This window comes from Rana temporaria, chromosome 4 (assembly GCF_905171775.1).
Source record: "Rana temporaria chromosome 4, aRanTem1.1, whole genome shotgun sequence".
NCBI classification, from domain to species: Eukaryota; Metazoa; Chordata; class Amphibia; order Anura; family Ranidae; genus Rana; species Rana temporaria.
In genome coordinates, this window is record NC_053492.1 from 283,703,938 (window position 1) to 283,716,237 (window position 12,300).

Here is a 12,300-nt window from a genome sequence, read left to right on the forward strand (position 1 = left end):
CATACAGAGTTCAGGGGGGTTACACAGAGAGTGCAGAGCTGTCTTTTGTAAACACAGAAACCAGACTTCTGTGTTTATGGTGAGCAGGCACCAAAGGGTCTGAGCCAGAGGTGGTGGAATTGAGTTCCACCTGGAAAAAAAGCCCTGGAGAATACAGTAATTGGAGAAGTTGGCAAACTTTCTAAAATATGGATGCTATTCAGAAACCCACTATGCAACAAGATTTACCTTGGGTCAAATATTTTATTTTAAATGTTCACGAGCATGCTTAATTAGGTTGCAAGTTTCCTTAGGAGAGCTTTGGATTAGCTATTCTAAAAACACATGAACCTCGTGGGTTCGCTTGATGTGTTCATATCTTACTATGCGGAAAATGAAAATCCTCAGAGCTGCATCCTCCCGTATGTTATTTGTTTCTATGTTTATATAGAAAGTTTGACAGGAGGCATATGCAAACATCACAATCTTGTGCAGTTATAATGAGCATATGTTGAAAAATATTTTTTTCATGGAAACTGCATGTCAAATTATCGTCAAATCCAGAAATACAGGCAGCTGAAGTCGCTTAGCTTGGGCCTACCTTTTTGCTCCTCCCGAGCTCTACTAAAGAAAGATTAAAACCATCTTGGTGTGTGCCGCATGCACCTCCACAATTAAAAAAAATAAAAATAGAATATAAAAAAGTGACTCTACAACGTATACATTTTTATGAAGTTTGTGTTGTGCAGTAGAGAATTCTGGAATGCAGAAAACATGGATATTTCACGGTTTACTACATCTGTTATTACATGCCCTTGTGTGAATAGAAAAGTGGAAAAACAGGTTTCTGCTTACAGTAAGCAATTCATTTTGTACTGATAGACTTGTCGAAAGTCTCCTTGTGACCATTTTTGGCTAGTTTGAGTAAAATGCTTTTATTTAAAGCTGTTCCTTGAATGCCACCTATGCAGAGCAAACAAGTTTGTGTGTTCAGTAAGCAACAGGGCAGCCGTTTGGCACAGAAGTCGGTGACAATCACTGTGGTAGACTCTATTACAGTGATTTCCAGCTTCCACAGGTATGGCACATACATACATACATACATACATACATACATACATACATTAGTCCAAGCTGGACCAATGGACAAACCTAAACATCAGCTGTAACTGCTTCCCGCTCGTCATATAGTGAAATGATGGACGGACGGGATCGCTCTCGTTCTGGCACAACGTCATATGACGTCCTCCCATGGCACAATGCATCACTAATCGCAATTAAGAGCCTATAATGTAGGCTCTTTACCATATGATCAGCTGTATCCAATCATAGCTGATCACATTGTAAGCAGGAAATGTCGGTTATCGGCATTCCTCTCCTCATTCTGACTGCACGTGAGGAGAGAAGGTAAGTGGCATTCCTCAGCAGGGACATCTACACTGAGTGACAATCGGGGCACTTATCTGTGTCCTGATTATCAGTGCAGCCCCAACAGTGCCTGTCAGTGCTGTCTCGGTGCCCATCAATGCTGCCCATCTGTTCCGCCTATCAGTGTCCATCAGTGCAGCCTCATCAGCGCACATCAGTGAAGGAGAAAATGTTATTTATTTAAAAAAAAATTGTAACAGAAGCTAAGAAAACCTTATTTTTTTTATTTTTTTGGTCTTTTTTCGAAAGAAAGTTCTATCTTTCTCAAAAAAATTATCAAAATGTTTGGGTACAGAGTTGCGTGACCGTGCAGTTGTCATTAAAAGTTTGACAGCACCGAAAGCTGAAAATTGGCTTGGGCAGGAAGGGGGTAAAAGTATCCTGTAGGCAAGTGGATAAAGTGAAGTAGCCTTGGAAGGTGCAGTTTCCTTTGTGGTGTAATGGGATGTTGGTATTTTGGAAGCATCCCCCCTGAGATGGAGTATAGGCACTAGTTCAAATACCATTCCCAGGATTCATCTTTTTGTCATTTTTTTTTTTTTTTGTAAGTGGTTAAAGTACAACTAAAGGCTCTTATGACAGTCTATACAAGAAGTACCAAATCAATTTGTTTTGTGATGCATAAGCTTCATAAGCCCCTGACTACGTTAAATCCTTATTCATTTGTGCCCTACACGCTCCCTATCCCAGATGCTGCAGCTCACAGAGGGAGAGTTTCAGCGACCGATGCAGTGCAGTCTAGAAAGCAGTGCGTGGGGTTAGTGTGACTTGATGCTGAATGAATAGCAAAAGGCTTGTAACTCCGCAGTTACAAAGATGATGACCTCACCCGCTACAACTTTTTTTAAATCCCAATATGGGGCAAGGAGACAAGCCTACATAAGAGTGGCAACGTTTCACTAAATTCTGGATCAGTGCAGCATTGTTGCCACACCATCGCAGGAGGATGCATTAGGTGGAGTTCACTGGCAGGATCAACGGGTATTTGTGGGACTTGGAGAAAACTATAAGCACAGAAAATTTAAAATTAAGTAATTCAGCACATCTATTTTATTTTTAATTTTTATTGGAAGCCATAATTCTGTTTTAGGCTGATTAAGCTCTGGTTCACACAAGTGCGATTTGACATGTCAAATTGGCGGCAATTTCCGGTAGTGACACCGTCCTAATCAGTGCGACTTGGCATCTGCGGCGCTGCACCGATTTCAAAAAGTAGTTTCTGTACTACTTTTTGCAATTTCAGGCAGCAATTTACATTGACATCTGTGCAGAAACCTGGACAGATGTCTTTGTAATCGCGGCTGATTTAGGGACTGACAAGCAGGAGTGAAATTGTGTGAGTTCAGCTAACCTCTTGATTCCCGCAACCCAGTGTGAACCTGGCCATTCTATCATAATTATGTGCAGGCCAGACAAAACTTATCTTCATCACATAAATAAAATCCAGCCTAGATTACAGTTTATCTGAAAGCAGAATTTCATCTTGGCCCTAACTACTCTTAAACGGCACCCTCCCCTCTCCTAACACCTATGCTTACTAACCTGTGTGAGATGTATACACTTGTCTATTTTCAGGGCGCTGTGGTCTGGTCACGTGATCTACCCTGTGTCAGCTAGTGGTCTTGCAGGGAAGGAGGAGAGAGCACTCTGACAACGGCTTGTAAAGCCTGATGAGGTGACGTCATCCATAGGCTTCAATGCCCCATCCTTTGCCTTTGCTTCATCCTTTGCCTAATCTGAATCCTCTCCCCTGAAGCTGCGCTGGCTGACACAGGGAAGATCACTAATCGAAGAGGAGTGACCTGAAAATAGGCAGGTGTATATACATCCGTCTTGGGTTAGTAAGCGTAGGTACTACATAAAATGGAAGGCGCAGACACCTAGTGCATTACCAATGACATTTAATAAAGTTCATAAAAGGTGGGTACTCGCAAACAGCAACTCAATTGAGCCATAAAAATGCACAGTATGGAACCATGCGCCAATATATACCATCACAAGGTATTACTAACGCGTTTCGGGAGTGCACCCCTTTCAGAGCTGGGCTACTTCCAGAGGGGGTGCACCCTCGAAAAGCATTAGCATATACCTTGTGATGGTTTATGGCTCAATTCAGTTGGTGTTTTTAAGTACCCACCTTTTATGAACTTTATTATTTATTAAATGTCATTGGTAATGCACTAGGTGTGCGCGCCTTCCATTTTTTGTCTTTTTTTGTAGTATCAATCGGATTACCCAATCTGAGGAGGGCAGCATCCACCCACAAGCGTGTTTGACTTTCTTTTTAGTTAAAGGAGTCAAAGCGCTGTGGTAAGCGCATATATTATATTCACTTTTGGGTGTCGTTTTGCGGAATTGGTGGAAGGATTTTGAAGCACTGCAGTTTATGAGAAGATTGCATGTTTATCTTCTGGTCCATTGCAAGATTCACTCCGTTATTTTTCAAGTGGCTCACTACTACTACAGAAATTTATGGACATTATCAATATCACTAAAGAATTTATTATTATTTTTTTCTTGATTTAAGGTTTTGGGAGCACATCACTTTTCTAAGTAGAGGTTCTCTTGTGAATCTATTTCTTTCACTATTGATCCAACTGGGTCTTTGCTATTTAGCTCTGATTGATAGTTGTTTGTTTATTTTTAATTGATATCACATGAATTTTGTAATTGCTATCACCTTTGATTAATTTTCTTACTAGCGCCCCCTACCTACCACATATTCACTAAATCTAATGAGGTATTGTCCTCTTATATTTTTAGGGGAGCAGCTTTCCAATATATTTTTTTAATTTATTATAATAAGTTTATATGTTCCACACACATTTTTTTGGCGCGAAAATCAATCCACCCAGTCCTGAGATACAGATGTTCCTGTTGCCGTTCACTTTAGAAAACACCTTTAGGAACCTTTCACACATGCGGACTGTATGTCCGTATTTCATCCATCTGTTTCGGATGAAAAAAAAGACATGCATGTATCCCTATGGGATTGCGGATGTCAGCGGATGAACATCTGCAGACAGAGGAAGATTCTATTTTTCCATTTGTCATCGGATCGGATGAACACGGACAGACGGTCCGTGTTCATTCGATCCCCCCATAGGGGAGATCGGAGATCTGACGGGGCTAGTCCCAGCACAGTGTGCAGGGACCACCCTGTCATCTGCCGGCTCAGCGGGATCAACGGAGTAATCCCCACTGATCCGTACATGTACATCCGTACATGTGAAAGTGCTCTTGGGCCCCTTTCACACTGGGGCGGGAGGTGCAGTGGCTATTTTTAGCTGCGTTATACCCTCGGAATTGCGGCGGTATTCGGCCGCTAGTGGTGCAGTTTTAACCCCTGCTAACTGGCAAAAAAGGATTAATACCGCCCGCAATGCGCATTGCCGACGGTACAGCCGCGGTTTCCCATTGCTTTCAGTGGGAAGGAGCGGTAAACACACCGCTCCTCTCACCGCTCCAAAGATGCTGCTAGCAGGACTTTTGGAGTGTTCCTGCTAGCTCACCGCTCTCTGGCTTTCACACTGGAGAAACAGCAGCCGCTGTTTAGGGTCGGTTTGCAGGCGCTATTTTTAACGCAATAGCGCCTGCAAACCGACTCAGTGTGAAAGCGGACTAAGTGCTGGAAGTGACCGTTTGTTTTTCTTTGTTTAGTAAACATAGGTGTTAGAGCCGGTTCACACAGGGGCGGCACGACTTTGGGGGCGACTCGGCAGGCGATCTCAAGATGACTTGAAAGGCGACCTACAAAATGACTTCTGTATTGAAGTCAATGCAGTCGACCTGGATCACGCCCAAAGTCGTACAAGATCTTTTTTCTAAGACGGACCGACTTGCGTCGCTCCTATTAGAACGGTTCTATTGAATAGAGCGGAGCGCGACTTGTCAGGCGGCTGAGTCTCCTGACGAGTCGCCCCTGTGTGAACCAGATCTTAGGAGGGGAAAGTTGTAAGAGTAGTTGGGTTTATGCTGGAATTCCCATTCTACACATATAATGCCCAAATATTTCATAATTTGTGAAATCCCTGCTCCTAAAGGCACCCACAACCATATCTCCTAACAACTTTGTCTTCAGTAAAGCTGGGTTCACACATGCTTCAGCTGTGGCTCACAGCAGGGGGTCCATTACATCGCAATTCTCTGTTCACAGAGTCAGGTGCGAATCGGGTCCAAATGTTTGCCTGAATTTGCACCTGAGGCTGGGTTCACACTTGTCCGACAAATGGTCCTACATTGGGAGCCTCATGTAGCATGACGTGTGAAAATCAATGTTTCCCTATGAGAGCCGTCTTAACTGGTCCTACACAAGTTGGTCCGACTTTGAAAATGCTCCCTGTACTACTTTGGTCCTACATTGATCCTACTTCAGCCCATTGAATATTATTGAAGTCGGACCAAAGTAGTATCCTGTTCATGAAAGTAGGATGGATGTAGGACCAATGTAGGACCAATGTAGCAGAGGAAAGTAGTGTAGTAGTGTGAACCCAGCCTGAATCGGAACCAAAGACGCACAGGACCCTTTTCAAATGCGAATTGGATGTGGTGAACTTGCATCCGATTCACATAAGTGTGAACCCAGCCTAAATGTTTTTTATTTACCCTGATGAAAGAAGTACCTGGAAAGAACAAAATGGGTGCAGTTAATTATGTGGTTTTTCATGCTTCTTAATGTAAAAATGCATGACAAGTACCATTGTTATAAAAAGAAACCACCTCATTTTCACAATTAATTGTGGTGTGATGTGGAAAGATTGTGTTGGTAGCCTTTGTTTGAAGTGCATTTTGTATCAAAATGCTTGTTTCATAAAGATGTATGGTATTGTATGTCTTTTTAAAACATGCATTAAAGGAGGCAGGTAATTATTTATTTATTTTTTCTCTAAAAACTGGAATATAATTTTCTTTAAAAACTCTGCTCAATATATTAATGAAAAAAAAAATGTCATCCTATGCCTTGTTGTAGTCATTACTGAAGCATATATTTTGGTCTGCAGGAGACCTATCAGTAATTTAACAGACTACAAGGATAATTTCCTCCTTATGTCTCAAATTACAGTAATATAATCTGATAAAATAACTGCGTCTGTTATGATTTAAAAAGTGATTCTTTAGCCGCAGTCAAGTGACAGTACCTAGGCTGACAGGTACAACTTGGGAGAATGTCATAAATCTGCTCCAGGAAAGAAAAAATCCTTTTCTCTCGCTACTCTCCCATTGTAATAACTAGTAAACATGTGCATTAGTTTTCGTCCAAATGCATTTTTGTCCGAATCTCAGGTATTTTCGTTATCGTTTTAACAAACGATAACGAAAGCACAGAAAAACGAAAAACGAAAGATCCGACATAAACAAATGCTTTATTTTCGTTTTCGTTGCGGTCGAATCTGCCTAACCTTAAAGCAGATCTCCACTCTAAAGTGGAGTCCCGCTGATCGGCACCCTCCCCCCCCTCCGGTGTCACATTTGACACCTTTCAGGGGGGAGGGGGGTGCAGATACCTGTCTACAGACAGGTATCTGCACCCACTTCCGGCCCTACGATACGGGCAAAAGACGGGTTTTTTCTTCGCTTCCCGTCCGTCCCCCGTTGTATGCTGGGAACACTCGGCTCCCAGCACACAGCGGGAGCCAATCGGCGGGCGCAGCGCGACTCGCGCATGCGCCGTAGGGAACCGGGCAGTGAAGCCGGAGCGCTTCACTTCCTGGTTCCCTCACCGTGGATGGAGGGGGGAGCAGCAGGGTGACGAGCGATCGGCTCGTCATCTGCTGCGATCACCGCTGGACTCCAGGACAGGTAAGTGTCCTTATATTAAAAGTCAGCAGCTGCAGTATTTGTAGCTGCTGGCTTTTAATATATTTGTTTAGTGGCACATCCGCTTTAACTCTATTAGTCGAATATTATTCTACATAAAGAGAAAAGATTTGACATTGAGAGAAAAGATTCGACATTATAGAGACATGAAGAAGAGTCGACATGGAGAGAGAGGCTTCGACATGGAGAGAGAGGCTTCGACATGGAGACATGAAGATTCGACCAAGCAGCTAAAAACATACGATCGCAGCAAGCGAACATTTATGGTGAAATGCTCGGCCCATAGGCTGTAGAAGAATTCTAATGTTTGGTTGACTAGTAATATTAATACATTATAATTATTATTAGTCATACGACATTAGAATTCTTCTATAGCTTGTAGGCGGAACATTCGACAGACACCATAAGCCTTCAATGACAGATTCGACCTGAATTAATTTGGATTTTCGGACAAATGCATTTTTTTAACGAAAGACAAAATAAATAAAAACGAATTTCGGGAGTAACTAAATGAATTTTTCGGACGAAATTCCGAAACAAAATATTTCAGTGTGCACATGTCTAGTGATATCTCACTGGGGCTGTTGTAACCTTGCAGCTTCTTGCCTGGTCACAAGATAAAAGAAGCATCATGGGGATTGAGCTGTATGACAGTATGTGCATGTGAGGTGCTGGTATCTATTAGAGGATTTAATGGAGACGAGTTCTGCAAATGCATTTTTTGCCAAATGTGTACTTAACATGTAAACAGTATATTTATTTCATTGTTTAGCACAATTTTCTTGCAGATAAAAACTGTAGAATGATGCGTTTGTGCTTGTGTTGTGTTGGGTGCAGTGCGGTAAACGATCCTGCTTGTGCCGCACCTAAACTGCAAACATGTGACGCAGCCCTTAAGATTGCTGTTTATTTTCCCAGGTATTTGGAGCTTATGCAACGCATCCATTCAGAGTCGGCGACCATTACTATGGCACAGGCGAGACATTCCTCTTCACATTTAGTCCTGATTTCAAGGTAAATCTTTTACATAAACACTGTATCATGTGTCTGTCTGTGAACCGTAGACATAATACTGAACTGCAGACTTAAAGTACAGTTGCCCATTCCAGTAATCAGAAATGTAACTGACTGCCAGGGGGCCTCGGTGCCGGATAAAACTGGGGCCTATTATCAGTCAGAGGCATAATACAGGCTTTAACTGGCCATAAATTACTTGAATTTTGATTGATTTCCGGGAAATATGAGCCATGGATGACCAAGTCGCCATTATCTGGCTCAACAAAAGTTGATTTAGCCCTCATTCACATCGAATGCGGCTTTGAAATCGTGCAACTTTGAAGACATCTGTGCGGCTTCATGCACAGATGACCTATGTAAGTCGCACCTGAAATCGCCAAAAGTAGTGCAGGAACTACTTTTTCAAATTGATGCGGCACTGCAAAGTCGTTGTTGCTCCAACGTGAACAAGGGCTTAAAAAATCAACTGAGCTTGGTGGAAAACCAAGTAGGTGAAGGGGGACCCCTCTTAAAGCAGAGTTCAAGCCTTTTAGTGTTTATTAAAAGTCAGCAGCTACAAAAAGTGTAGCTGCTGGCTTTTAATAAACGGACACTTACCTGCTCCACAGTCCGCCCGGCGCTCTGCTCCTCTCCCCCCCCCCCTCTCTCTGGCCAGCGCCTCCATTCATAGTGTGGGCACCCGGCCATGACAGCTTTTGGCTTCACGGCCGGGCACTCACTGCGAGTCACGCTGCGCTCTTTGAATTGACAGGCGATCTCCCTGGAGATCGCCTTAAGGGAGGGTCCACCTAAGGCGAGAAGAGAAGTCGCCGAGGCAGTCTCTGGGCGGAAGGAGGAAGTCCCACTCCTACCGAAGCCCCCAAATGTGGCATGTAAGGGGGTGAGGAGTGCTTAAAGCGGAAGTTCCACTTTTGGGTGGAACTCCACTTTAAGTATTCAAATAGTTGGTGGTTCTGGGGCTGCTTAAAGAGAAGTTCCGCCCGCCCCTTTTAAAAATTAAAAGTCAGCAGCTACACATAGGGGGTTATTTACTACAGGCAAATTAATTTGCACTACAAGTGCAAACTAGAAGTGCACTTGAAATTGCACTGAAAGTGTACTTGGAAGTGCAGTCACTGTAGATCCGAGGGGACATGCAAGGAAAATAAAAAAAATGGCATTTTAGCTTGTACATGATTGGATAATAAAATCGGCAGAGCTTCCCCCTCATTTCAGATCCATCCCTCAGATTTACAGCGACTGCACTTCCAAGTGCACGTTCAGTGCAATTTCAAGCACACTGCTTTCTTCCACTGGCCCAGCCGAAGGGAAGGGAAGGGAGGAGGGTGGACAAGCTGCTGACGTACTTCACCAGGTGCCAAATGTGGCACCTGGTGGAGGGGAGGAATCGGATAAGCAGAAGTTCCACTTTTGGGTGGAACGCTGCTTTTAAATACCATAGTCCAAAGTTCTGATTCCTCTATCCAGGCTGTTTAACGTGGATGGAGAAATATATTGATTTTCTCTTGTTTGTCCCGTAGGAAGAGGTCCATCTGTCTTATAGGCTGAGCAAGAGAAATCTAAGACCTCTTGCAAGCTGGCGGCATCATTTTACTGATGTTTACTCAGGAACTTGTTGAGAGTCCCTGCATAAAAACATACTGGCCCGGATTCACAAAGGAGTTACGACGGCGTATCTCCAGATACGCCGTCGTAACTCTGTGTGCGGGCCATTGCAACTCGGTGCCTGATTCATAGAATCGGATACGCCTCACAGTTGCCAAGATACGAGCGGCGTAAGTCTCCTACGCCGTCGTATCTTAGGGTGCATATTTACGCTGGCCACTAGGTGGTGCTTCCGTATATTTCCGCGTTGAATATGCTAATTGGCTAGATAAGCCGATTCACGAACGTACGTGCGCCCGGCGTACAAAGATATGTCGTTTACGTAAGACATGCGCCGGCGTAAAGTTACCCCTTATGAAGCAGGTAATGAAGAAGTCATGTTGGGTATGGACGTCGGAAACATACGAACAGCATCGTATTTTACGTCGTTTGCGTAAGTCGTCCGTGAATGGGGCTGTGCGTAGGTTACGTTCACGTCGACTAAGCATTGAGTGGTATTACATTTTCTGATGCACTTATTCTTATGCATCTATGAATTAATTGATTCTTACTATTTTTGTATACATTTATATGTAAATAGATTGCTAGCACTATCAATGCTACGAATGCTGCTATATATAATGTAATTTATCATTCTTTTTAATGTGAAGAAGCTAAAAGCAAGATTTCAATCAATAGACTTTTGCTAATGGATAATATTTGTCAATTAAAAGCTTTTGGTTTGTGCAAAATATTTATGTAGCCTGCCTGGTTATTATGTAGCCTGCCTGGTTATTATGTAGCCTGCCTGGTTGCAAAACTGATGAAGGGGAAGGTCCCCAAAACATGTGTTTAGCAACAATGCATAGTCACGTGCCAAGCAATGGATGGGCAATCACTGGAGCAGGAAGCTGGGACTCGTTTGTGGTGCATGAGTTCTAAGTGCCCCAGACGATGTCCTCATACCCAAAAGTAACATCAGTAAAAGATCCACTATAATACATAGACATTGTAGTGATGTGCGTGAAATTATTTGAGGAGATTTTAACTAATGGCATTAAAGGAAGCTCCACACATTGTAGTACAATGTCTGCTTTTCTTTATTTAGTCAATTTGACTTCTTCAGGCAGAGTCTATTGCCTAGCATAGCCCTCTTCTTTTCTAGGCACATGCAGTCTACGCTAGCCAAGCTTCTCTGCCACTCTCCTCAACAAACAAGGGTGTACTGGGAATTGGTATTTAATTGGTTGGGGACTGGTAACCTTGGCAAATTCAAACACAGGCTGCTCCATATCCAGACATGTATGCACAGTGTCGGGAAGAACCAAATTGATATCAGTCAGGACTGAACCTCCTCAGGATTGGTTACACTCCCATCATCCTCAGCCAAGTGTGCAGTAGAAGCTGCAATCATATCCTAGACGGGAGAAGGTTTAGAATTACACTCGTGGCCCCCTGCCTTGGGAGTTGGCTATCATGGCAGTGATTTTGGTAGTAATATTTGACAAAGCTGCAGAATAATATTCTGGATAATGCAGGGCAAGGAACCAAACCAGATGGGCCAGGAAAGACTAAGTCACGAGAGCTTGCAAACGGACACTTTCCTTTACCACCAAGCAACAATGCCCACGCCTGGAGATTGGCTTCTCAGGTACCCAGCACTGCATTTTAGACGAAAGGAACATGTTCCCCGTATTTGGAAATGCTGGGTATTGCATTGCAAGCAGCAGGTTGCAAAGACAGGGCAACCAGGGGAAGGTGAATAATACAGAAATGAAGATGAAGGGGCAATGTTGTAAAGTAAAAGTCCCGTCAAATCCCAACTATACTTAAACCTGCTCTCATCCCAATTCTTAACCTATTTTTAAATGCTTGTAAAAGCATTTAAAAAAAAAGCATGTCATACTTGCTGTACCTGCTCTATATAATAGTTTTGCACAAAGCAGCCCCAATCCTCCTCTTCTTGGGTCCCCCGCTGGCACGCCAAGCTCATCCCCCAGCCGATTGCCCCCCATAGCAAGCTGCTTGGTCTGGGACACGTGTGTGTGCGTGCACGTGCATGCTTGGTTCTGCCCCCACTCCCTGCTTGACAGCTAATGACTCCAGCCGCTCTTTCTGTCCAATGAGGAGGGAAAGAGCAGAGTGAGCTGCTCTCATGCACAATACTGGAGATCAGACTCAGGTAATCATAAGGGGTGGCTGGGGGAGCTGCAGAAAGAAGGTATTTTACCATAAAAAGTGGAAACTCGGCCAATACTTGTATAATGCTAAACCTACTCCAAGCTACATTCTACACCTATAGGTAGATTCACAAAGAGTTAGGCCGGCTTATCAGTTCTATCTTGGCTTGCAATGTTTCTGATGGCCGCTAGATGGCGCTTCCATTGCGGCCGGCGTAGATTATGTAAATGAGGGGATACGCCGATTCACAAACGTACGCCGTCGAATTACGTCGTTTCCATAAGGGATAGGCCG

General features: G+C 43.5%; 1 protein-coding gene across 10 annotated transcripts in view; it reads left to right on the top strand.

Moving 5' to 3' along the window:
* The window catches only part of NCOA7 (nuclear receptor coactivator 7), a 224,283-nt gene that overhangs the window by 203,555 nt on the left and 8,428 nt on the right, over positions 1-12,300 (top strand). For all 10 annotated transcript variants that reach the window (XM_040350372.1, XM_040350368.1, XM_040350375.1 and 7 more), the window contains one exon: positions 8,143-8,238. In XM_040350372.1, coding sequence (XP_040206306.1) covers positions 8,143-8,238 — 96 coding nt within the window. The remainder of the gene's footprint in view (positions 1-8,142; positions 8,239-12,300) is intronic.